Below are 27,958 nucleotides of genomic sequence, written 5' to 3' on the forward strand. Positions count from 1 at the left end.
AGCGCACACTCCGCTTCAGAGTGATATGGATGAGTGATATGGATCAAAACTGGCCAAACGGTTTCATTTCTATAGTCAGCTACCTAAGAAATACGAAAACATATGATGACAACGTAACAACCTGAAAGGCAGTTCATAACGAACTATTGAACTGATATTATTGTGGGAGATTTTTGTTCTGTATTCAGGTTTTTAAAAAATTTATTACCTACTAAAAATCACAAGTCTAGTTGCGCTACAGTGCTTCTACTGTTAATCAACCAATGTGTCTTCAAAATTCGGGTAACTGTATTACAAATTATCTTGCTGCGGCACCGCCTGCGCGAGGTCATCTTGTGTGGAAGGAAAAGGGGGTGTTACATACTGAATCCAGCCACGGATCCGGTACGGTAAGTGTTGAGAAACAATAAAACTGCAGGTGAAGAAAGATGTACTTTATTTATTGTTTTTGTAAAAATTCGAAAGGCGGCCACCGGAAGTGGCTGACATGGTCAGACGGTGCAGGGCTGTCTGCAGAGGGAGAGCTGGTCAGAGGACGGGCGGCGTCGTGTCCGCGTCCTCGAAGTCCTGCAGCGGCACCTCCTTGCTCTGGTAGATCTGCCCCAGCACCGACACCGACGCCTTGGCCGTCCTCGGCCGCTCCGGGTCATCGAAGTCCACGTTGTACAGGCCGAACTTCCTCCTGCCGGAACCGAAACCAACTGTGTTTCAGGTATGCTGCGTATTAATGTGGTGCGGTGCCAGGAAGAACAGGACGTCCACTCAGGTCAGTACGTGGTTATAAAACAAAATCAAATTGGAGTAGTGGAGGGGAGCAAACAGTCGACACAACACGGTATACAAGCGGGATTACCCCGAGGCAACTTCCTGGGGCCCCTCTTGTTTAACCTGTACACCAATGACTTCTCGGCTACACAAAATACGACAGTAGACATCTATGCGGATGGCACGGCCATCCTAACCCTAGACTGGAAACCGTCAAACATTAATTCCCGATTGCAGACAGCACTCAGAACTGCCGTGCCTCGGTTGGAACGGTGGCGTGTTAAAATGGTTCAAATGGCTCTGAGCACTATGGGACTTAACATCTGAGGTCATCAGTCCCCTAGACTTAGAACTACTTAAACCTAATTAACCTAAGGACATCAGAAACATCCATGCCCTAGGCAGGATTCGAACCTGCGACCTTAGCAGCCGCGTGGTTCCGGACTGAAGCGCCTAGAACCTCTCGAACACAGCTGACGGCGGCGTGTTAAAGTAAACGTCGACAAGTGCGAGGCTGTTCTGTTCACACACAAACCGAAACACCTGCACAAACATCAAAACTGCAGACAAATAACACTACACACACACCCAAATACGTTTCTGTAAGAAACCAGCGACTTACACGGGTGGATCACACTGAATACGTAACCATCCGAGCAAACGCGTGACTCAAACAGTTTTATCCCATGCTCAACACGCAAATCACACTAAATAGGAGGGTTCCAGGTCCATGTACTCCACATTAATTAGAACGTTGATGATGTATTGTAATATGATACCCTCCTCTGACATTACCTTTCTTTATAGAAATAGTCGATTCCAGGGACATTTGCGAATCTTGTATAGGTGAACATTATCTCGGCTGTTTCACTGAAAGAATTTCGTATGATTTTGTATACGATGTGTTGTATTTCAGGCTAAAATGTATAAAAAGAAATTAATTTGTTAAAATTGAAATTTACTAACTGCTTAAATGGCTGAAATTACTCTTCTTTTAGAAATATTTGAAATTACGAAATACCTGGCATACTTAAAATTCCTGTTATTAATTGCACAAGCTAGCGCTAATTATTAAATTTATTTCTGGATTCATTTACAAAATAATGGTATAGCTTGGTGATGATTCTTCTTTTGTGAAGAAAGATTGTGAACTCTTTTGTTTCGTAAACTCTTTGGAATGTCTTAGTGCCGCAGAAAGAGTTAGTAATAGTGCGCATGCCTCTGATGGAAACGGACGTACTTTTAATTTTGGCAATAGTAATGTAATTTTTGGTTTTATGAAAATGGAGATTGTGAAGTCAGTGTGATGTGGAAGAATGGGATAAAATAAAAAAGAGTCATAGAAACAGAAAGTATTTCATCAGTTATTATGTCAACTGGAACCCACAAAGTCACAATTGCAGCTTCAAGAATCTACCGCTAAACGTACTGCAGCCAACAACGAGAAAATGAAGATAATTAAAACGTTTTTGTGTATCTTATGCCTCTCGAAGCTTTTGAAACTAATGAAGAGACTAAAAATTTACTGGTGATGTGAGAGAGGTTAAGATTACAGTATGCAGTTCCAGTTTGGGGATACGCAGCTCCAACATGCCTGCGCCGCCTGCAGACCATACAGAACGAAGTGCTACGCATCGTAAGCAACGCTCCACGATACACACGCACCGCGGACCTTCCAGAGAATACCACGTTAAGACTCTCACGGAGGCATGTAAAAAAACTGCCACACGGCTGTAAAAGAAAACGAGGCACTCGAGCAATCCTTTCATCTTAACCTGGCTAGCCACGGTCACAATCGTAGGTGGAAACGCAATCGCTCAAAACACTACTACCTAGGGACAATTAACCATCTATAGATAACATGACAAATACTTGTGAATTCCTGCAGCACAGCAAAATTAACTGGCACTGACAGGTGTAAACTAACCGACCAACCGGCAACGCAAGGAAGTCGTATTTCACACAAACCCAAGCAAATCCCTTACACAGTGATTGATTAATAACCAATCGACCACTTAGACGACAGTTTTTGCTTTATACAGGTACAGACGCTGCAGCTGGCCTAGGAGATTTCGCAGGTGCGCAGCCCAGCAGTACCTCTCCTCGAAAGGACTGACATTCTTTATGACGACCTAAGCTATGACAAGGGTACCGATCATTGCACGATACCCAAAAATAATAACCACCCTACCATTGCATGACCTGTCGCAGATAGCAAGAAACTGCTACTGCTCTTACTACTCGATCAAACTATCGTAGAGGTGTTTTCCTTTGGCGCTTGCCTTCGCACATTTTTTCCTCTGTCCTTTAAACCGCAACTCTTCGTTCGTTTTTCGTCCATTATCTATCTCCTCGATGCGACCGTGTTATTGGGTAATCTTACCAAGACGCACGGATAACATCACGGCTCCACATCCCGTGAAGTCCTCGATTAGTAACTAACAAACACGGAGGTGACAGTAGATGTTTTGAGATGGTCACCACGTCGATGTGGGCATGGAGGGGCTCCACCCTTTATAAAAAATAGATAGCGGAGGAGTTGGTCTAATAGTGAACAAGGAAGTGGGAATGCGTCTTAGCTACTATGAACTCCATAGTTAACGCATTATAGTAACCAAAATAGCAACGAAGCCAACACCCACCACAACACTACAAGTTCATATGCTCACCACCTCCACAGATGACGACATAATTGGAAAACTGTATCTATAATTATTATAAAAACGTATGTATGTATCTGTCTCCACATCATCTTCTAAACCACTGACTCGATTTCAACCAAACTTGGTACACATATCACTTATTGTCTGCAAAGCACCATTATGGAGGTAATAACTACCTACCTCTCCAAAGGGCGTGGATTAAAAAGAAGCATAGCTTATGACTCGCAAGTAGCCAGATTACATTCATCCAATACTTGAGAATTAGAGCACTTAGTGACTTGTGACCAACTTTATACATAATTTCAAACCTTTACGAGACTTTTTCTTGCTGACAGTTCCCAGAAAATGATGAAAGGAAAATAGTTTCTCGCTTACTTCACTTTCCATGTTCATGCAGTGAAACTGTCGCATCGTGCGTGACGTTTTAATTTATTACTTCTTTACTACTAACTCTATTCGCACCATATTTTAAAGATAGTATCCACATATACCAATAGCTGTACCAGCAAAATTATTTTAGAGTACGACACATAGTTCAGGAGACAGGACGTCATAAACATTGAACTGCGTGAAAACGAAACTGCAGGGCGAAATTAGCTAGAGATACAGGTGAAATGTGCAAACAGATATGTGTGAAATATGTTAAATATACACGAAATATATGTGACAAGTGCGTGTGCAGACAAAGCCCCTGGACAGATTCCAAGAAAAACTAGGTTCACATATTACTTAGTATGTGGAAATACACTACTGGCCATTAAAATTGCTACACCAAGAAGAAATGCAGATGATAAACGGGTATTCATTGGACAAATATATTATACTAGAACTGACATGTGATAACATTTTCACGCAATTTGGGTGCACAGATCCTGAGAAATCAGTACCAAGGGCAGCCACCTCTGGCCGTAATAACGGCCTTGATATGCCTGGGCATTGAGTCAAACAGAGCTTGGATGGCGTGTACAGGTACAGCTGCCAATGTAGCTACAACACGATACCACAGTTCATCAAGAGTAGTGACTGGCGTATTGTGACGAGCCAGTTGCTCGGCCACCATTGACCAGACGTTTTCAATTGGCGAGAGATCTGTAGAATGTGCTGGCCAGGGCAGCAGTCGAACATTTTCTGTATCCAGAAAGGCCCGTACAGGACCTGCAAAATGCGGTCGTGCATTATCCTGCTGAAATTTAGGGTTTCGCAGGGATCGAATGAAGGGAAAAGCCAAGGGTCGTAACACATCTGAAATGTAACGTGTTCAAAGTGCCGTCAATGCGAACAAGAGGTGACCGAGACGTGTAACCAATGGCACCCCATACCATCACGCCGGGTGATATCCCGGTATGGCGATGACGAATACACACTTCCAATGTGCGTTCACCGCGATTTCGCCAAACACGTATGCGACCATCACGATGCTGTAAACAGAACCTGGATTCATCCGAAAAAATGACGTTTTGCCATTCGTGCACCCAGGTTCGTCTTTGAGTAAACCATCGCAGGCGCTCCTGTCTGTGATGCAGCGTCAAGGGTAACCACAGCCATGGTCTCCGAGCTGATAGTCCATGCTGCTGCAAACGTCGCCGAACTGTTCGTGCAGATGGTTGTTGACTCAGGGATCGAGACGTGGCTGCACGATCCGTTACAGCCATGCGGATAAGATGCCTGTCACCTCGACTGCTAGTGATACGAGGCCGTTGGGATCCAGCACGGAGTTCCGTATTACCCTCCTGAACCCACCGATTCCATATTCTGCTAACAGTCATTGGATCTCGACCAACGTGAGCAGCAATGTCGCGATACGATAAACGGCAATCACGATAGGCTACAATCCGACCTTTATAAAAGTCGGAAACGTGATGGTACGCATTTCTCCTCCTTACACGAGGCATCACAACAACGTTTCACCAGGCAACGCCGGTCAACTGCTGTTTGTGTATGAGAAATCGGTTGGAAACTTTCTTCATGTCAGCACGTTGTAGGTGTCGCCACCGGCGCCAACATTGTGTGAATGCTCTGAAAAGCTAATCATTTGCATATCACAGCATTTTCTTCCTGCCGGTTAAATTTCGCGTCTGTAGCACGCCATCATCGTGATGTAGCAATTTTAACGGCCAGTAGTGTAAATACTGTGGGGATAATAATCAGACACCTCAGTGTGGAGATGATAACGTGAAGAGAGAAGTTTGTAGGAGGAGTCGTACAGAAAGAGAGGGGGCAGTAGGTGATGTACACAGATCTGGGGGTGGGGTGGGGTGGGATGGAAATGGACAGAGAGAGGGGGAGTGGGGAAGGGACAGGAAGGGAAGAGGAGAAGATGGGCAGAGAGAGACGGAGGAGGAGCAGATGGACAGAGAAAGGGCGGCAGGAGGTGGAAGGAGGAGAAGGACTAATGGAAGATTGGAATAAATATATACCCCGGTCACGCTGGGTGCTCAGCTAGTGATAAAAGAAATTACTCAGATTGTTAAAGGAGAGGATAAAGTAATTGTGATGTGGGTCTGGAATTCGGTCGTAGGGAAGGGAAGAAGGGAATGGAGAAGAGCAAGGCCTGAGAGAAAGGAACGAAAGGGGAAGCCGCCTGATAGAATACGGCACACAACATAATTTACACATGTCTAACACGTGGTTTAAGAATCATGAAAGAAGGTTATACACTTGGAAGCGACCTGGGTACATCAGAAGGAAAGAAATAGGCTTAGAAATCAGATTTTGGACTGTAAGACATTTCCAGGGGTAGGCACGAATTATTACCATGACTTATTTGTTATCAGTTGCAGTTTAAAACTAAAGATACTGCAGAAATGTAGGAAATTTAAGAGAGAGGACCTAGATAAATGAAGGAACCAAAGATGGTTGAGAGTTTCAAAGGGAGCATTAGGTAACGTTTGAGTCAAACAGAGGAAAGGAATCCACTAGAAGATGAGTGGGTAGCTTTGAGAGCAGCAGAGAATCAAAGAGGCGAAAAGACAACTCCTCAAGCAAGTAATCGGGTCACACACTGAGGATATTGAATTTGAACGAAGAAAGGAGAAAATAAAAAAGTTAGCAAATGCAATAGCCACAAAGGGAGTACTCCTCTGTGCGAACAGGTCTTGGAAGGCCCATCGGTAGCGACTGACCACCAGTCATCCTCGGCCGAGAGGCGTCGTTGGATGAAGATATGGAGGGGCACGTGGTCAGCACACTGCTCTCCCGGCCATCGTCAGTTTTCGTCAGCTGAGGGTTGAGTGCTCGGCAGACCCGGACGGTCACCCATCCAAGTGTTAACCAAGTCCGTGAGTGCCTAAATCCGGTGACATTACGGCAACCGGTGTTACCACTGCGGCAAGGCCGTTGGCCGAAAGGGAATACAGATGTCTAAAAATAACATTGACAGTAAACGCAAATCAGCTAAGCTTGAATGGCTAGAGGACAAATGCAAGGCCGCTGAAGGATGCGTGGCTAGGGGAAAGATAGGTGTCTCCTATTGGGAAATTGAAGAAACCTTTGGAGTAAAGAGAAGCAGCTGAATGAATATCAACAACTCTGATGAGATACCAGTACTAAACAAAGAAGGGAAGGCTGAAAGGTCGAAGGAATATACAAAACGGCTATTCAAGGGAACAAGCATGAAGGCAATATTATAGCAAGGGAAGAGGAAGCAGATGAAGATGAGAGGAGGAAGATGTGATATCGCAAGAAGAATTTGAGGTCCCTGGAGTAGACGATATTCTCTCAGAATTATTGAGATCTTTGAGAGACCCAGCTGGGATAAAAGTGTTTCACCTGGTGTGTTAGATATATTGTGAGACAAGCGAAATACCTTCACATTTCTACAATTATGTAATATTTCTAACTGCAAAGTAGGCAGGTCCTGACAGTCGTGAATATTACCGAACTATCAGTTTAATAAGTTACAGCAGCAAAATACTGACACCAATTATTTACGGAAGACTGGAAAAGTGGCAGAAGCCGATCCCAGAGAGGATAACTTTGGGGTCCGGGGTATCGTAGGAAGACGCGAGGCAATATTAATTCTACGGCTTATCTTAGAAGGTAGGTTGAAGAACGGCAAACTTACTTTTATGGCATTTGTAGATTTAGAGGAAACTTTAGATCCTACTGAATTGAATACATTCTTTCAAATTCTTTAGGTATGAGGATGAAATGCAGGGAGAAAAATAACGTCTTCATCTTGTACAGAAAGCGGACAGTAGTTATAGGAGTCGAAGGGCATCAAAAGGAGGCGGTAGTTGAGAATTGTAGCGTCTAACCGACGTTATTCAGTCTGTACGTTGAGCAAGAAGTAAAGAAAATAAACGAGATATTTGGAAAGAGAAGTGAAGTTGTGGGAGAAGAAATAAAAGGCCTGCTGAAACATTGTAATTCTGTCAGGGGCAGCAAAAGGCTTAAGAGAACCGCTGAAGTGATGGATAGCGTCTTACAATGAGTTAATATGTAGGGGATACAGAAATTAAGTTAGACACGTCACCCCATGTTAAAGCCTTTGCGTAACAAGAGGGACGCATTGTCAGAACAGAGTACATGTTCCCAGTTTCCTGCAGACTCAGATCTGCTGTGCTACGGATAACAAGTGCATCACAGTGTGGGATTGAAATGGCACGGCAGGCAACGTAGGGTTGGAGTAATCAAGACACCACTGTTCTTATGGTGAAAAGATTCTTCATGGAAATGCAATGTCACACCCAGCCATAGTGAAATGGTGCCGACAACTTGACCGAGGGCACACAGACGTGGGAGGTGCAGATCGGGAAGTCCAGAAAAAATGTTCAAATGTGTGTGAAATCCTATGGGACTTAACTGCTAAGGTTATCAGTCCCTAAGCTTACACACTACTTAACCTAAATTATCCTAAGGACAAACATACACACCCATGCCCGAGGGAGGACTCGAACCTCCGTTGGGACCAGCCGCACAGTCCGTGACTGCAGCGCCTTAGACCAGAAGTCCAGAACATGCACCATTTGATATCCATGTTTTCACTTAGCTAAGAGAACATCTGGGAGATCAGCGGCTCCCTAATGGCTCCATGAACAAGGAGCGGTTTTCTGTCGTCGGGAAACTAAACAATTAGTTGATCTGACCTTTTTTTACAGAGACTTGGTAACTATGCTGAAAAATAGTGTCAATTTGAAGTGTAGTGTTCCCAAAATAATGTGTAACTTACTTTTTGAAGTCCCCTCGTAAGATGAACATTAACAAAAGTAAACAAGAGTAATGGAATGTAATTGTAATAAATCAGACTGTTGATGTGGGTATTATATTAGGAAATGAGACTCGAAAGTAGTGGGTGAGTTTTATTATTTGGGCTCCAAAGTAATTGAGGCGGAACACACCTAGTTAGCTGCGTGCACGCCAGATATATAGACGCAAAAAGAGATCCCAACTGGTTGGAATATTGGCGTGACATATGCTGCACTTAAGAAAGGCGACAGCCTGGAATGTACAAACTGTAGGGGGATCTCGTTACTGAACACCGTATATAAAATATTCTCCTGCGTGTTTTATATCCGTGTAAAACCTTACGCAGAAAAAGCAATTGCGAGATACCAGGCAAGTTTTAGATCTGGAAAATCAACTACTGGTCAAATATCTACACTGGGGCAGATACTGAAGAAAAAACAAGGGAATACAATATAGAAACACATCATGTATTTGTTGATGTTGAAGCAACATATGACGCCATAAAAAGAAATAAGCGTATCGAAGCCGTGAGTGAACTAGGCATGCCGAAATATTCAATACGTCACATAAGTGTGACTATGTGAAAAGTAGTGTGTAAAGTACGGATACAGGGAATTTTAACACCAAGTTTTGAAACAATTTGTGGACTGAGGCAAGGGGATGTACTCTCATGTAAGCTTTTTATCATACAACTAGATAGGTAAGAAGGACAGCTCAGGTCAACACAACAGGTGCAATATACAATTGAATGGTGCGGCTTCTGGCCTATGCAGAATGTGTGGGTATTATTGCAAGAACAGAACTAGCTGCTAAAGAAACATATAGGGCACTGGTGGTAGCAGCAATAGAAATGGGACTGAAAGTAAACATTAATAGAAGCAAATACATGAGAATAATGCGACCAGAACTAAATATAATATTAGAAATTGACCTGGTGCAAATAGAATCTGTTAGTGAAATTGTCTACCTGGGAGCACTGGTAACATCACAGAATGAAATTACTATGGAAATAAAGTGGCTAATAAATGCTCTTGTTGGCTGTGATAATCTCACTACTCAAGTCTAGAAATCTGTTCAGAAGCACAGAGTGTCAATTGCATAAAAGTTTAATAGGTCCAGTACTAACATATGGGTCAGAAACCTGGACACTGACACAACAGTGTGTAGAGCCAATAGGATTACTCGAATGTAAGCAAGTGCAATCTATCAGGTCACTGACGAAGGTTGAGCATGGCGTAGACGATATAATTTTGAACTTTACATGTTATGTAAAGATTTTGAAATCGTAACGTTCAAAAAAAATAAACCGCCTGAAATGGGTGCGCCACATTTTCCGCGTGGAATATGAAAACCCAGCAAAAATAGCACTGCTGCTGCTACCGTCAGAGCGACGAAGAAGCAGGGGGAGACCAAAATTTCGATAGATGGATAACGTACAACAAGGTTTTAAAATTATTGCTGTCAGAGAATGGAGATCCGAGACAATGGACAGGGACGTATGAAATGAGGTCCTAGAACAGGTCAAGGTCCATCAAGGGCTGAAGAGCCAGGAAGAGGAGGAGGAGGAGGAGGATAAGAAGCAGCAGCAAATAAGTGTTGAGGGTCGAACTGGAGGGTACAAAAAAATGCAGAACGGTAATAGCAAGAAGAGCTTTTTTGAAAGAGAAGAACTTGCAAACAACGAGTATATGTTTAAATGTTGGAGGTCATTTCGGAAAGTATTTGTCTGGGGTGTATTATTGTACAGAACTGTAAAGTGGAAGATACAGTTCAGGCGATTAGAGAATAGAAGTTTTTTAAAGTTTGATACTACAGAAGAATGTTGAAGATTAGATGGGTAGATCGAAGAACTAATGAGGATATACATATCGAACAGGGAAAGAAGAACTTTTATGGCACAACTTGATTAAAAGAGGTGTTCGATTGATAAGACACATTCTGAGGCTTCAAGGAATTCTCCGTTTGGTAATGAAGGGTAGTGAAAGTGATAAAAATTACAGAGGGATATCAAGGCTGGAATGCAGTAAGCAAGTGCAAATGGATGTTGGCTGCAGGAACTAGGAAAGAAATTAAGAGACTTGCACAGGATAGACCAGCTTGGAGAGCTGCATCAAATCAGTCTTCGAACTGACGACAACCAAAACATTAGATAGAGAACAACAGGCCAAAATTGATGAAGGCCTCGAAGAACCGTTAGTAGACATGGGCAGATCGCTTACATCAAAATGTAGGCAAGGATAAACAAAAGAAAGAGATATGAAATGGAAAGTAGCAGAAAAGAGAACAACCATCTAAAAGATAAAAGGTGAAATTATTATCCGAAATACGCAACTGGATTCAACCAAGGAGGTCCTTAAGTGCAGGATATCACGGGAAAAGTAGCCTATGACAGAAGAAATAAACTTTTGGCTTGTAGTGGTCTAGAACTGAGTCGCATGTTTTGGATGTGCTCTTTTAAAATGCAGAATGGTAGTTAACTAGTAGATGGTCAGCGAGTGTAAGTGGGAATCAGACAGTGGAAGCATTTGAATATTGGGATACAAAAAATCAATGAAGATAAATTGCAAGTCGGGGAGGTATTACGCAAGGCAGGTCCGGCAGGAAAGGACCGGTTGGCGAGAATGCTTTATGGAATCTAAGCCTTGATAAATAAAGAACTGGCGGGATAAATTTAGCTGAAATAGTCAGGGGAGCGTATTCGTGGGATATACAGTTGAAGACTTTGGACATAGCAATTGTGGAATTTTAAAGGGAGAAGGGCAGGAGAAATGCAGGTTAATTTCGGAACACGCACAGTGGAGAAAGGAAAGTATAAACTTGTAAATGCTGGTACTCACGTGTATCCACTCATCCACTCTAGAGTGTCGATGAGAGCCCAGACGCTGTAGCCGATCACCGGTACATCGTCCTCGTTTATGGCTCGCAGAACGGCCGAGAGGTAGCCCTGAAAATAAATTGTCGTCTGTAGCTCGGACTAAGACTCGATCAGTAATTTATTTTTCGTGTACGGATTACAAGATGCCCACTGTCCATCTAACATTTATCGGGAATTAAGTCTAGTTATCTGCAATCAGCTCACGTCCTCCTGAGCGGTGTTCTGTTTTCGTACACACCAGCAGCTGTTGAGCGTCCTGTGATTCTCCACAGCAGTATTTATCATTTCCTCCTTTGAAGGGGCACCTTGTTAACCAGTTCATACTTTTTCACACAGGAAACGGCAGTAGGTAATAGGACGGTGATTTTTTGTTTAGCACTACCGTGTCATGGTTTTATGAGAATTATTAACTGATTTACACAGACGAGATAACTTTAAAAACTGCAAAAACTCTGCTCAACCAATTTTATACTTTAAAAATTTGAAACAAATACACAGTTTCAAAAATAAACTATCTTCGATTAATATAGCGCATCAACAAGTTCTTGGGCGTACATATCCACAAAAATTTAGTCTGCGTATACCATGTAGTAGACTTCCTGCTTTTTCCTATATCGTGATTAAGACCTGGGTATTTTCAGAATGTATGAAAAGATACCTCTTTGCTACACTAGGAGATGAAATTGTTAAACGGATCGTTGAACTAAAATGAGGGCAAGGAATGAACGACAACGAATACGTGTCATCAGCTTTTTGGAGTAGGTACCTAGGAGTCGAAAGTTTTGAGACATCAGATTTGTACAGAAGTTAAAAGATGAATTCTTGGAGTAAACCTGCAGTTGGATATAAAATTCGGGAGCCTGTGATGTTTGTTGTTGGATAAAACAGACAAGTGGGAAGGAAGCTATTAATTTTATCCGACTGGAAGAACACACCAGTGAAGTTTGAACAGGAGAGCAGAATGCCATACACGGTCATTGGGTTTTTTAGTGTCTGGGGAAAGGAGGTGGGAAGATCGACACTTGTGGCGTTGCTGGTACAAGAGGTGGACTAGGTAGAAGGCATGACCACCATTAGGAAATTTATGACAGAAGAAAGACTGAAAGGAGGACTGCGGAAAGTATCACTCAAGGTGTTTGTATATGCTTTTGGAGAGATAGGTAAGGTTGTCAAGCAAAAGGATAGGATAATGTATTTGGCAGGTTGATTAAAAGAGGATCGTGGCCAAATGGGAATGTTTTTTACCTTTTCAAGGACGAGTCTGTCTCTAACAACTGGGAGGGTGTAGTCGGTTCGTTGACGCTTGTGGGGAGTCACGTGGATGGTGTGATAGAAATGAAGGAATGTTTCATAAAACGTGTATGTTCTGATGAACCAGGGTACTGGTGATTATGGGTTTGTTGGTGCTTAGGGAGCGGATGTCGGAGTGAAGGACCTTGCACAAGTGTCAGTTGATTTGAGGTTAGGGAAGCTGGGTAAAGGGTACATTAAATTAAGTTTGATAAGCCTTTGAAGAGGAGGTGGACCTTCTTATGGGATTAACTAGTTGCTACAGTGAGACGGAAGATGAATTTGAACTGTAACGATATTTGTCGGAGTGTGCGAGAGCGTTGAAAGGAGAGATTATTTCGCAGGACTGTTTAGATAATTTGGTCTATGTTTTCGGCTATTGGAGAGGAGAACTGTGGTTTCTTAAGAAGTGGCTTCGCTTTGCGCCTGTGGAATTGCGTGGAGTTGAGTGGGGTTCACTGCAGGTACAAAGGGTGGGGGAAGTCACCAGGTTGGGACATTTCTTACGTAGATGATGTGACCATCATTAAGAAAGATGCATGCATTTTTGTATTCACGGGTTTATTGCTCGTTGTAATGCAACCTGTGGCTCGAGTCTGGGCTTCAGGCGGTTCCATTTTGTGACGTTGTAAGCAAAGGGCACGTTTTGGGTAAGTCAGTCGACAGAGCCAGAATGAATTTTTCACTTAGTAGCGTAGTGCGCGCTGATATGAAATTTCCTGGTAGAGCACTTGCCATCGATAGACAAAGATTCCGAGTTCGAGTCTCAGTCCAGTACACAGGTTTAATCTACCAGGAAGTTTTGTAATCAACAGTGATCGGTCACTCCATCAACAATAAATCAAAAATGAAGCACCAACTTTATTTGTATTGGGTGTATTCACTATCTACTAGTGTGAGGATGAAGTTAGAAATAAATAAAAAAGAGAAAAAAATATCCGTTAGTATTTGCAGCTTGTATCGCGGTGAAAATGTACAACTTTGCTCGAGTTCGCACCCATAAAGAAAAATGAAAAAGAAAGTTTTAACGTGGATAACGAGGTTATTAGGGACAGAACCCAAGTTTGGACTTTACAACAATGATGAAAGACCTCGGCCGTGACAATATGTAAAAATTTAGGGAACCCATTATGAACCTAAACCTGGAGGCAGAATGAGATTTTCACTCTGCAGCGGAGTGTGCGCTGATATGAAACTTCCTGGCAGATTAAAACTGTGTGTCGGACCGAGATTCGAACTTGGGACCTTTGCCTTTCGCAAAGCACGACTCACGCCGCGTCCTCACAGCTTTACTTCTGCCAGTACCGCGTCTCCTACCTTCTAAATCTGGATGTACCCACTGCCATGCTCTGCACAGTGGCTGGCACATGTTGTACGTGAAAAAAACTCGCTGCCTGTCGTCGAGCAGGGTGGTGAGACTCACCCTGTGGTAGTGGATGCGGCCCGTGTCGTTGAGAACGCCTGGAGGGTCAGCGAAGCCGTTCTCGGTGATGAAGATCTGGTAGCCGGGGTACTTCTCGTGCACCCAGTTGAGCAGCTTGCGCAGGCCCCACGGCACGTCCTGAAAACCGACAGGGAGGCGTCAACATCACGATAAGTGGAGCCTGTTATGCCACTCTCTCCAAAGCGTTGCAACCCCAAACATTATCAGACTTTAATGAAATTTGAACCACAGATTATCCGCACAACAATATAGACATTCATAGGGTTACAGCCCTGTATGTGCTTCTCACTTTGAGGATATGGTAAGTCGTGAAGCCCACACATGCTCAAATCAGAGTCACTGAATGTCACTTCGTGGAATCTAAGAATGTCTAGACATGTTCATGGGGGAAAGCAAGATAGAGGTTGGAATAAAATAGAACAAATAACGGACAACGCTGGGAATCAGTCCCACTCTGAGATGAGGAGGCTGGCACAGGAGACGAAATCACGGTGAGCCACACAAACTAGTAAGAAATTTCTCACGAAATTTCAATCACCAACTTTCTCCTTCGAATACAAAAATATTTTTTTCACGCCGACATATATAGGGAGAAACGATTACCATAATAAAATAAGGGAAATTAGAACTTGCACGGATAGATATAGGTGTTCGTTTTTTCCGCGCGATATACGATATTGGAATAATAGCAAATTGTGAAGGTGGTTCAATGAAACGTCTGCCAGGCACTTAAACGTGATTTTCAGAGTATTCATGTAAATGTAAATGTAGATGGAAAATGAACTCCAATTTCTCTTAGCTTCTCTTCGCTGTCCTTACGCGAAATGTGCGTTGACAGCAGTACAACCGGTCTGCAATCAGCTAAAAATGCCTGTTCTCTAAGTCAACAAGGTTTCGCTAAAAGAACCTCATCTTCCCTCCAATGATTCACATTTGTCTTCAAGAAGCATCTCTGTAACACTGACGTGTTGATAGAACCTACTGGTAACAGATCTAGCAGCAGGTCTCTTCATTGCATCGATGTCTTGCTTTAATCCTTTGTGGATGAGCTGCACTTTCCTAAATCAACCGAAATCGAGAATTCACATTCTCTACTGCGATCCTTACTTATTCGTTCCATTCATATCGCTTCGCAGTATAACGCCCACATAACATACTCTAACATTAAAGGATTGTTTTCCTTACACATTTGCATTAACTTACATTTTTACGTGTTTAGAGCAAGCTGCCATTCATCACACGAAGTATAAATTTTATCTAAGTCATCCTGTACTCTTCTACAGTCACTGAACGACGACTGCTTCCCACACATCACAGAAAACAGCCACAGACTGCTGCTCAGCCTGCCCGTCAGATCATTTATGTACGTAGAGAGTAAGAGCGCTTCTATCTCGCACTCATTGGGCACCTTTGGCGATAACCTTACCTCCGATCAGCACTCACCGTCGAGGACAATGTATTGGGATCTATTAATGAAGTTTCATAGTCACTCTAATACTCGTATTTGGGAACCTATTGCAGTGGGGCACCGTGTCGAACAATTCCCGGAAATCTAGGAATGTGGACTATGCCTGTTGCCCTCACCCATAGATCGTAGAATAGCGTTTCAGAAAGGATAAGCTGAATTTCTCACGAGCGAAGCTTCCTGAATCCGTTATGATTTGTGAAGTCCGCCCCGATAGCTGGGTGAAAAAAAAAAAAAAAAAAGACACTGAGTGGAACGATCAACCAAACGAACTTCAACGGATGTCATGTGACGTCCGCAACGACCAAACACAACGACCAACAACGAACAAAAATGAGGAAAAAAGTGGTCAGCGTGACGGATTGCCGTCCTACGGGCCCGGGTTCGATTCCCGGTTAGGTCGGGGATTTTCTCCGCTCAGGGACTGGGTGTTATGTTGTCTTCATCATCATTTCATCCAAATCCGGCGCGCAGGTCGCCCAATGTGGCATCGAATGTAATAAGACCTGGACCTAGGCGGCCGGACCTGCTCCGTAAGGGGCCTCCTGGCCAATGACGCCAAACGTTCATTTCCATTTTCATGATTTGTGAACAGAAGCTTTTCTGTCTTAAGACTAGGTATTATATTCAGAATTCGTTCACAAATTATGCAGCGTCCCCATGTCAAGGATATAGGTCTGTAATTTTGCAGGTCCTTTCATTTAACGTTCTTATATGTAGTGCTTTTCCCCAGGCGCTTGGGATTTTACTCTCCTGTGTTTTTAATTCACAACAGTTACGGTCTTTCCCAAAGACACGAGTCCGCAGCTCGTGGTCTAGTGGCTAGCGCTGCTGCCTCTGGATCACAGGGTCCCGTGTTCGATTCCCGGCCGAGTTGGGGATTTTCTCTGTCCGGGAACTGGTCGTTTGAGATTTCATCATCATCATCATCATCATCATCATCATCATCCCTGTGAGTGGATGGATTGGACTGTGTAAAAAATTGGACTGTGTAAGGAATTGGGACTTTGTACGGACGCTGAGGACCGCGCAGTTGAGCTCCCCACAAACCAAACATCATCATCCAAAGACACGTTACTCTGTCCCGTCCAGTCTTACTCAAATACGGATACTGCGCACGTTGACATCTGCATGTCCGAAAGAACAGGTACCATTGGTGATCTTGCAGCTCTCAAAGAATGAAATTACAATGAAATCCAGACCATTAGCTGCTTACAGGCATTGACAAATACCAACGGGGACAGCAGGAGATCCCGGATTCGAGTGCAGGTCGGGGCACACATTTTCAGCTGTCCCCGTTGATATTTATCAACGCCTGTAAGTCCGCCCCCGGTATCTGAATGGTCAGGGTGACGGATTGTCAATCCTCTAGGCCCGGGTTCCCTTCCCGGCTGGGTCGGGGAATTTTCTCCGCCCAGGGACTGGGTGTTGAGCTGTCCTCATCATCATCCTATTATCCTCATCGACTGCAGGTCGCCGAAATGGAGTCAAATTGAAAGACCGACACCCGGCGAACGGTCTGCCCGACGGGGGGCCCTAGCTATACGATTAAATAAACAAAACTCCTGTAAGCAGCTAATGGTTTGGATTTCATTGTAATTTCATTCTGCATGTATAATCCGCAAACGGCGATGTGGCCTCGTTTACTTCTGGTTCTGTTCGTGAATGTTGTACTTACGCTTGAACAAGCATGTCGTTGTCGAAACCGACCATTTTTCGTTGGCCCTTGTTTAACGCTGTAAGGGTATTAGACTGATGAATAATACTGTTCAGTCGGTCGAACGAGTGTTTCATAAGGCGCATATTTTGTGTATGAATTACTTTTCCTTAGTATTCTCTGAACGAAAATCAGCCGGGATTTTCCTGCAGCTAGCTCCAGACGGTTAATACTAGCCATTTTATGGTGGTGACAGTTCCAAAGACGTGTCATAAGCTCTGTAATCGAACAGTAGCGGATTTCTTTGTTTATTTACACGTAATACGTTACATTTATTTGTATTCAGGGTCCAGCAACAGTCTCTGCACCAAATGTAGATCGTCTGCGTTTCTTCTCGCATTTCGTTACAGTCTTCAGGCGTTACAGTCTTGCTACAGACAACGCCTTCGTCCGCGAAAAGCTTCACGGAGAATCCGACGATAGATCAATAGCAGGTATACTGAAAACAGAAAAGGCCCTAGCACATCCCGTCGGTTTAATCCCGAAATTATCTTTAGACTAGTTCAATTTGGACCCCTTAAAACAGAGTTCTATCTGCCAGGAAGTGCTGAATCCAGTTACGAACCTCTTCCAGTACTTGATAAGTTCGTCTTTTGTTCACTGAACAACAGTGCGGCACTGCTTCGTATGCCTTCCGAAAGTCAATTAACTATGCGTCAACTTGGGCACGTTTGCCTGCGGCGCCCTGGTTCTCATGGACGAACACAGCGAGTTGAACGTCACAAGTTCTCCGTTGCAGAATCCGTCGTGATTTTTATGAGGAAAATTTTCGTGTTCTAAAAATGTCGTGATGTGTGAGTTAAAACGTGTCCCATAATTGTACAATATAGGGGATTCTTTTCAAACCTCCCACTTTTCAAAGTCGCAGGGAAAAAGCTACAGTAAATATGATCATAAAATTGCACCGTGTGGTATAGCAGGTCAAAGAATGTATGTTTCCTCGTCAGACGTGTCAGCCACACTGAAGGAAAAAAATAGCAACACCATGAAGGAGTTGTGCGAGATAAACTAAAGTTGGTAGGCGTGTTTTTACTTCTGAAAGATGATGTCTAATCATATTTCGCTCTAGTCGCTCTAGTGCGACATAAACGAAAGTTGGTAGGCGTGTTTCTACTTCTGAAAGATGATGTCTAATCATATTTCGCTCTAGTCGCATAAGAGTGGGGCCAGTAGCGCCACTACGAAGATTCAAATCAAATTAGCTTTAAATACACGCAGTAACGGTCGCGAGCGTTAGTTACCTTTGAAATTGGGCGGGCTGAGTTGATGTCAGTCAAGAATGCCTTTAAGGCGACGAAGACGCCATTATCAACACATCACTTGGTTTGTGAGAGCGTGTAACAGGACTAAGAGAAGCTGAATTTTCCTTCTGCGATACTGATGAAAGATTTGATAGGAATATTGCCACTGTAGATGATTAATGGCTGTGGTGATCGCGGACTCCGGATGGCCACGTTGTACTACCGAGAGGAAAGACCGACGTGTTCAGCGTATAGCTCTGTGGCATTGGACTGCATCTTGAGCAGTAGTTGACATCACAGTAACACAACGAACTGTTAGAAATCGGTTACCTCCAGGACAGCCCCGAGCTAGACGCCCTGAAGCATGTATTCCACTGAAACCAAACCACCACCATTTGCGACTTCAATGGTGTCAAGCGAGAGCTCATTGGAGGGCAGGGTGGACGTCTGTTGCGTTTTCTGATGAAAGCTGGTTCTGCCTCGGTGCCAGTGATGGCCGTCTGTTGGATGGGAGGAGGCCAGTTAAGGGGCTCCGGAACGCCCTATACTTGCAATGTTAAAATAACGCTTATAAATTACATCTTTCCTCACAAAGTATTTGAGGTAGGAAGTTGAACTTTTTACAGATTATTTATTGGAATATGGGCTACAACTTAACACAGGGATTTTACAAAATTTTAGTTCAGTTATTAAAGATGATTTTTTTTCAATTGTAATGAAAATTCTCATTTTTTTGAAATTTTTTATTTATATATTCAAAAATATACAGTTTTTTGGAAAAAGGCTGTGTTAAATTATGCAGAAGGTACTGTGTAACATTTACTGAAAGTTTGAAACAAATATGTTTGGAAGATCCTTAGAAAACATGTAATTAGTACGAGAAAATAAAAGTTTTGGGAATCGAGCGACAAAGATTGGATTAACTTTTTAGTGCATTCCAGGTCCATAGGATGGATTATCTTCATCCTCTGCAAACTCCTCCTCCAGCTTCCTCTTGTTCCTCCTCCTGTTTACTCTTGCTTGTATTTCTAGACTCTTTACAGCCCTGTCTGCAGCCCGAAGGCGTTCCTTGTCTAAAGCAAGCATCGCTCGTACCATGTTGGAACCTATCTTCATTCACATATTTCTGAATACCTTGCACCTTACAATGTTGCCATCATTGAAAGTCGCAACATCATCATACACACCAAAGTGAAGTGTTTCTATTCCAACAAATACAGTCTTGGGGATTCTCGAGCATATAACACTATTTACACTTTCATTGGGGTTTTGAGTTTTTCCGTGAATACACTTTTTCAACAGTTCAGGTGCTGATAAGTCTCTGAAAATAGGTTAGCCACAACACATACTTTATCTCACATCACTAAAATGTACCTGATGAACACGGACGTTAATAATAACACCATTTGACAGCAGTTTAACAGCGCCACAGTGGGTCACGCCCATGTAGAACACATTTCAAAAGAAATTTAAAAATAGTTGTAGTCTTCGGAATTGAATAAATTATATATCTATTAAAAGGTAATAGTCTGCAGATTCAGAAAACGCAAAAAAGTAAAAATTGAACTTTTCATGATTTGAGCCTTTCCGGAGCCCCTTAAGGGCCTGTAACCAACCTGTCTGCGTGCTAGACTCTCTGGACCTACACCTTAAGTTATGGTCTAGGGGGTGATTTCGTAAGACGGTAGGATCCCAGGCACCTTGAGTGAAAGTTGTACGTCAAATTGGTGATTCGACCTGTTGTGCTACCATTCATGAACGACATTGCAGGGAGTACTTTCCAACAGGCTAACGCTCGCCCACATACCGCTGTTGTAACCCAGCATGCTCTGTAGTGTGTCGACATGTTGACTTGGCCTGCTCCGTCACCGGATCTGTCTCCAATAGAGCATGCATGGGACATTTTCAGACGGCAACCAGAGATATCCTGAAACAGCGTTAACTGTCTCTGTACTGACCGACCAAGTGCAACACGGATGCATCTCCACCCCACGAACTGGCGTCCGGCAGCTGTACAGGACAAAGCATGCACGTTTGCATGCTTTCGTTCAACATTCTGGCCTTTACAACGGTTATTAATGTACCAGCATTTCACATTTGCAATGGCTTATCTCGCGCACACGTTTATCTGTGATCTTACAATGGTAATTACTTCAGTATCTGACCTAGACAAATGTATTTCCGAAATTTCATTATTGTACATTAATTATTTTTTGGCGTTGCCATTTTTTTTCGTCAATTTACTATCGACAGAGTGCAGCATGAAAGCATTAAGTGAAAATGGCGATTCCACAACAGCGCATGCATGCTGTAGTGTGGTTTGCAGAAACAAAATCGCAAAGAAATTATCGTACGTTGTATGGATGTGAGTCACCTAACTAGGAAATAATTGAGGAATGGTATCTTAAGTTTCTGGCAACTGCAAATGTTCTGAAACATTCTTGAGTTTTGGAACTGACAGTAAAACACACCATATGACGCCGAACGACAAATTATGTCGACAACAGTTTGCTAGGGATATGCTGCAGCGTACTGATATGAATGCCAGCTTCCTGGATGTATGATTATTCTTAGATGAATCAACTTCCCATACATCAGGAACGGTTATTCGGCATAATGTTCGGATTTGGGGCTCGCATCATCTTCACGCTATCATTTTCATGATAGCCGTAAACTGAAAGTCTAGTGAGACCTAGTGCATGGCAGTATTGTTGGACCGTTCTTTGTAGAAAACAAAGTAAATGGACTAGTGTATCTGGACATGTTTGAGAAGTTTGCTTATTTTCAGACACAAGACTTGCAGTCCAGCATCGTCTTTCAACAAGATGGAGCTACGTGGTATTGGTCAGCGGCTGTTCCCAGTCCCTGGATACGAAATTTCCCAATCGCTGCATCAGACACGGAGGACCCAATGTCCGGGCAACACGTTTTCCGACATTATCCCGCTGGATTTCTTCTTGTTGGGATTCATGGAGGGCCGCGTATATGTGCCCAAAGTGGGCGATATTAATGTGTTAAGACGTATTATCACTGATGCGACTAAATCCGTGACAGGTGCGTATCACGAAGAACATGGCAAGAGACTGAATACAGACTAGATATTCTTCTTGCTGCATATGGTTCACATGTAGAGGTGTACTGATGATTATTAAATAAATTCTTTGAGATATCCTAGCATATGGTGCAATGTAGTTATCATACAGGGTGTTTCAAAAATGACCGGTATATTTGAAACGGCAATAAAAACTAAACGAGCAGCGATAGAAATACACCGTTTGTTGCAATATGCTTGGGACAACAGTACATTTTCAGGCGGACAAACTTTAGAAATTACAGTAGTTACAATTTTCAACAACAGATGGCGCTGCAAGTGATGTGAAAGATATAGAAGACAACGCAGTCTGTGGGTGCGCCATTCTGTACGTCGTCTTTCTGCTGTAAGCGTGTGCTGTTCACAACGTGCAAGTGTGCTGTAGACAACATGGTTTATTCCTTAGAACAGAGGATTTTTCTGGTGTTGGAATTCCACCGCCTAGAACACAGTGTTGTTGCAACAAGACGAAGTTTTCAACGGAGGTTTAATGTAACCAAAGGACCGAAAAGCGATACAATAAAGGATCTGTTTGAAAAATTTCAACGGACTGGGAACGTGACGGATGAACATGCTGGAAAGGTAGGGCGACCGCGTACGGCAACCACAGAGGGCAACGCGCAGCTAGTGCGGCAGGTGATCCAACAGCGGCCTCGGGTTTCCGTTCGCCGTGTTGCAGCTGCGGTCCAAATGACGCCAACGTCCACGTATCGTCTCATGCGCCAGAGTTTACACCTCTATCCATACAAAATTCAAACGCGGCAACCCCTCAGCGCCGCTACCATTGCTGCACGAGAAACATTCGCTAACGATATAGTGCACAGGATTGATGACGGCGATATGCATGTGGGCAGCATTTGGTTTACTGACGAAGCTTATTTTTACCTGGACGGCTTCGTCAATAAACAGAACTGGCGCATATGGGGAACCGAAAAGCCCCATGTTGCAGTCCCATCGTCCCTGCATTCTCAAAAAGGAATCATTGGCCCATTTTTCAGATCCGAAACGATTACTGCATCACGCTATCTGGACATTCTTCGTGAATTTGTGGCGGTACAAACTGCCTTAGACGACACTGCGAACACCTCGTGGTTTATGCAAGATGGTGCCCGGCCACATCGCACGGCCGACGTCTTTAATTTCCTGAATGATTATTTCGATGATCGTGTGATTGCTTTGGGCTATCCGAAACATACAGGAGGCGGCGTGGATTGGCCTCCCTATTCGCCAGACATGAACCCCTGTGACTTCTTTCTGTGGGGACACTTGAAAGACCAGGTGTACCGCCAGAATCCAGAAACAATTGAACAGCTGAAGCAGTACATCTCATCTGCATGTGAAGCCATTCCGCCAGACACGTTGTCAAAGGTTTCGGGTAATTTCATTCAGAGACTACGCCATATTATTGCTACGCATGGTGGATATGTGGAAAATATCGTACTATAGAGTTTCCCAGACCGCAGCGCCATCTGTTGTTGAAAATTGTAACTACTGTAATTTCGAAAGTTTGTCTGCCTGAAAAATGTACTGTTGTCCCAAGCATATTGCAACAAACGGTGTATTTCTATCGCTGCTCGTTTAGTTTTTATTGCCGTTTCAAATATACCGGTCATTTTTGAAACACCCTGTATCTACTGTAGTTTATTCCCTTGGTACTTTGAAATGTGGGAAGTTTAAAAGGGGCGCTCTTTAGATTGGCCTCAGCTATTGTAAGGTAACGGACGAGTTGTGGCAGCATGAAAATATTCTAAGCTCGGAGCTGGCGTGGCTACACGGGCCGCTCTGCAAGCCGGGGCTCGTCAGCAACCGCGTGGTGCCGAACATTAGCCGGAGCGAGAGGGGTAGCCCCAGCGCGTGGCCCAGGCCGACCGCCTGGCTGGGAAATCCATGTTGACGCTGTGACGACGACTGTGCTTTGTGTCGATGAAGGAGATTTGTATGCCGGGAGTGCCAAAGATGGCGGACTTTGTGAAACCATAATGGCAGACATTTCACAGTTCATGTAGAAATTAATAATGGCCAGAGGAATCATGATACCTTAAAAAGAAACATGTGCATTACCGTTATTTGCACGACGATTCTGATGGTGTAATCAGATTTTCAATATCTTTATTAGTTTAAAGTTTAGTATCTGACTGTAAATTATACAAGTAACATCCAGCAACAAATTTCCAAAATATAAACGGTTCATCCGATTTTGTCGATAGAAGTGTCTTTAGAAAGCTATTAGTGTAAACCTAAATTGGTATGAATTACAGGCATGTAACTTGAAAGTACATGAGTTATTGGAGGTCGAAGTGGCCGATTACTATTGATTGCGTCAGGCCATAAGTGCTCCATAGTTACACGAGAAAACGGTAGCAGCATGCTTATAAATAAATTTATTCGTCTATGTCTTTGTTTATAACTATTCATGAAGAAATTGGTCAAATATTTACTGTGTTTTAGAAACCACAGAGGCATTAGGCTACTGTCCTACTTTTGTTTCTGTTCCTTTGATATGTGTTTATTTAATCTGTTTATATATTTAATAATGTGTGTTAGAGCGTGTTTATGGTCCAGCCGTAGGAATACTTATTTAATTTCAATATGTTGGTGTGTGCGTTGGCTTGGAGACATGGCGGGAGCGCTCTAGCCCATCACAGCGCTCGTTACTACGGTAGGCGACTACCGAAGTCAATGGAGAGCCGGGATGGAAGTAGGGGAGGAGCACTGGGTGGCACTGGACGGGGGAGTGCTGGACGGGAAGGCGCGACAGACGGTCGCAGGAAAGAAATACTTGGAGAGTGTTGAGCAGTTTGCGCATGGTCACGGGAGATAGAAGTAGTTCGTAGTGCCGACTGGTGCACTTGTGGGTTTCCGTGGCTTCTGCAGTGAAGACGTAGTATGCATTTAGAAGTGAATATCTCGCGAGCTATGTTGTTGCTCATAACTAATTACGTGAAGTACGAATCTATTGTTTCCCTGTTATTCAAATGTATTTTATTTAATTGCTGGACCATCGACACCATAAGTGTTTTGCAGTAATAAATGGCATTCTTAAAGGTACTTCTGCTATCGTACTCATCATTTAAAGTCGTTAAAATAGTACCTGCAGATTTTATTTAATTGCAATCTTTCATTTTTAAATTTCTACGTTACATTTAAAATTCGCAATTGCCGAGTGATTGGAACCTTCGACCATTCAACTCACGTGAATATTCATATTATATACTGTAGACTCAGCAGTATTTGGCCTGTAATGCGGCAACTACGTATCCCAGCCCCTAGACAACGAAACCAGCCAAAACTTTTAATATTTCAACTCTGAGTCTGAGGGTACGTAGTTGAGGGCAACCATATTATATATATATATATATATATATATATATATATATATATATATATATATGAAAGCCCGTTATCAGTGACAGGCGCATGCCATTATATATATATATATATATATTTGAAAGCCCGTTATCAGTGACAGGCGCATGTCATGAAGAACATGGCAAGAGACTGAATACAGACTAGATATTCTTCTTGCTGCAAATGGTTCACATGTAGAGGTGTACCGATGATTATAAAATAAATTCTCATCATATCTACTGTAGTTTTTCCCTTGGGACTTTGAAATGTGGGAAGTTTAAAATGGGCGCTCTGTAGATTGGCCTCAGCTATATGAGCGTAAAACTATGTCTTATTAACGTCGATGAGGTATTTAGGCTTTCACACTCCACTTCGACTGTTTTAGCCTGAGGTAAAACTGACACATCTTCTGCATATCTGTACATGTCTTTCTACACCACATATACATCTATAGTTCGCAAGTCATCCTACAGTATGTGGTGGAGGATACTCCGTGTACATTTGTCACATCTCCATTTGTTTTAGCAGTTGCGAATGATACGTGGGTACAATGAATGTTGATAAAGTTCAGTGTAAGCTCGAATCTCTCTTATTTTATCTTCATGGTCCTTTGCGAGGTATACTTAGGAGGAAGGAATATATTGTTTGATTCTTCTAGGAATATATGGTCTCAGAATTTTAACAATAAACCACGCCGTGATTCACAACGTCTTCTTCGTAGTGTGTACCGGTAACTCAGGAAATAGATCAGCATTACACACAGTTTCGCTCTTGCTGAACGAATGTGTGACGAAAGGCACTGCTCTTCTTCGGATATTCTGTATTTCCTCTATCAGTCCTGACTGGTAGGGGCAGCACACTGACGAACAATAGTCAAGTGCTGGTCGATCGAGGGTCCTGTAAGAATTAACCACTTACTGCTGGAATACTGGTCTGCACTGGCTACGCTGCTCGATTCGTTTGGATTATGGTTTCTGGGTGTTGCAATTTTCAGAAACGTTGTTGTAGTTAACGTTAACGCGTCATTGGAAGTTTAAATTTGTAATTCAGTCGTCATGAAGATGCGTTGCGCTGCCGTCAACTTACCGTCATTCCCTCGCCTGTCGGGTAGCCTTCGATGGCCGACGTGATGACGCCCGTGTCGTAATCCTTGGATGGGATTGAGCCTTTTAGTCCTGATGTTGCTAGCGACGTTGAGTAGTGGTTGAGCCCCATGAAATCAGCGGTCCCTGTGAGCAATAATACAGCCTGATGAAATCGTTACATCTTTGAGCTTATGTATGAATGCATGGTTTCGCGGCGATATGAATTAATAAAATTTTCTCGGGCTTCCAGCTTGTCCGGAAGACTTTTCGGAGGTGGCTCATTGCCCTTCCTTGACGTCCTCGTTCAACGGAAAACCATTGGGCACCTCAGCCACAGTGTCTACAGGAAACAGACACTCACAGATCGGTATCTGCACGCTCTCAGACACCACCATCCGGCACAAAAACGTGGCGTTCTGAATACCCTCGTCCATCGTGTTAAGTCGCCTCAGACGCAGAAAGTCTGCCACTAGGACTGAGCCACCTCTGAAAAGTCTTCCGGGAAAACTGGTACAGCCACGGACAGGTGTCTCAGGCTATACCTGGTGTGACACGCAAGAAACACGCCAACAGTAACACCACCGAAGAAGAAAGCAAGAAACTTGTGTTTTTGCCTTTCTGTGGTACAGTGTCGGGAAAGATTAGCCGGCTCCTGAAGAGGTATAACATTTCATCGGTGTTCAGGCCCCCAGCAAAAATTCGACAGCTGACGAGGCCTGTGAAGGACGACCTACGGCTTAGAACCCCTGGAGTGTACAAGATACCGTGTCAGTGTGGATGATACTACGTCGGCCAAACAGTACGCACAGTGGAGCAACGCCGGACGGAACACGAGAGGTGCTTACGCCTACGCTACCCAGAAAAATCAGCCGTGGCAGAACGCGCCTTAAAAAATGGACACCGAATTCTATTCGACGAAACACCTATCGTTATGAGGACGAGGGGATTTTGGGACAGCGTCATAAAAGAAGCTATTGAAATAAAAACCTCTGAAAACACCATCAACAAGGATGGCGGTTTGCAGCTCAGCAAAGCCTGGGACCTGGCCATCGCGAGGTTAAAACGAGCGCGACGGACTCGGGATGAAAACATTACCATATTTGGCGAGGAAGAGAGCACCAGTGACGTCAGAGCCAGCAGTGCGGCTCTGTAACGACGCGGCCACGCCGACACAGCAGTCAGTCTTACCACTTGACAATGACCGGGAAGAGCTCGGTCGTAAGCTCGTGGGATCTTAACCACCTTACGCAGTTGGAAGTCCGAGAAAATTTTATTAATCTTTAAGGTTATCTGTAACCTTTCACCTAACAGTCCTTCCTCTTACTTCTAGAAAAGGACAACACCCTGTAAAATAGCAGAAGTGCCGAAAGACCCATGGGTAGAAAGGTAGGTCTATATCACTGACAAAATTTTGCTGTTTATCATTGAGCACATATAGAGTTCGTGAGTTTTTTGTGTGTGAAGAAACCTTCTTTTGAAATTACTCGATGTATCGGACATAGCGATATGGCGACTCCCAAATGTCTGTCTCATTGATGGCATCCACTACTGTAAGAAGCTGCCATTTATTCAAAGCTATTGTTGCAGTATCCATTGTCGTCTAACTACACTGTCGGGAAAGAAATTATAAGTTTCAAAGTCACTCAATATTATTGTTGCAACACTGCGTATGGAGCCCATGGAATGATCACATTTACACATCAATAGCACAAGCGGTCCTGAGGTACGAGGTATCGATCCATGCTGCAACACCCATGTTAGTACGTGGTGTAGCCTCCACGAGCGGC

The 27,958-nt window shown here is 43.5% G+C and overlaps 1 protein-coding gene across 1 annotated transcript in view; it reads right to left on the minus strand.

Moving 5' to 3' along the window:
* Positions 1-419: 419 nt before the first annotated feature.
* LOC126094775 (myrosinase 1-like) overlaps positions 420-27,958 on the minus strand; it is a 91,587-nt gene continuing 64,048 nt past the window's right edge. Inside the window, exons 8-11 of the mRNA XM_049909329.1 lie at positions 26,173-26,315; positions 14,204-14,341; positions 11,453-11,559; positions 420-682 (exon numbers count right to left, since the gene is read on the minus strand). Of these exons, the coding sequence (XP_049765286.1) occupies positions 529-682; positions 11,453-11,559; positions 14,204-14,341; positions 26,173-26,315 (542 nt within the window). The 3' untranslated portion in view covers positions 420-528. The remainder of the gene's footprint in view (positions 683-11,452; positions 11,560-14,203; positions 14,342-26,172; positions 26,316-27,958) is intronic.

Source organism: Schistocerca cancellata, chromosome 8, assembly GCF_023864275.1.
Source record: "Schistocerca cancellata isolate TAMUIC-IGC-003103 chromosome 8, iqSchCanc2.1, whole genome shotgun sequence".
In the NCBI taxonomy this organism is placed as follows: domain Eukaryota; kingdom Metazoa; phylum Arthropoda; class Insecta; order Orthoptera; family Acrididae; genus Schistocerca; species Schistocerca cancellata.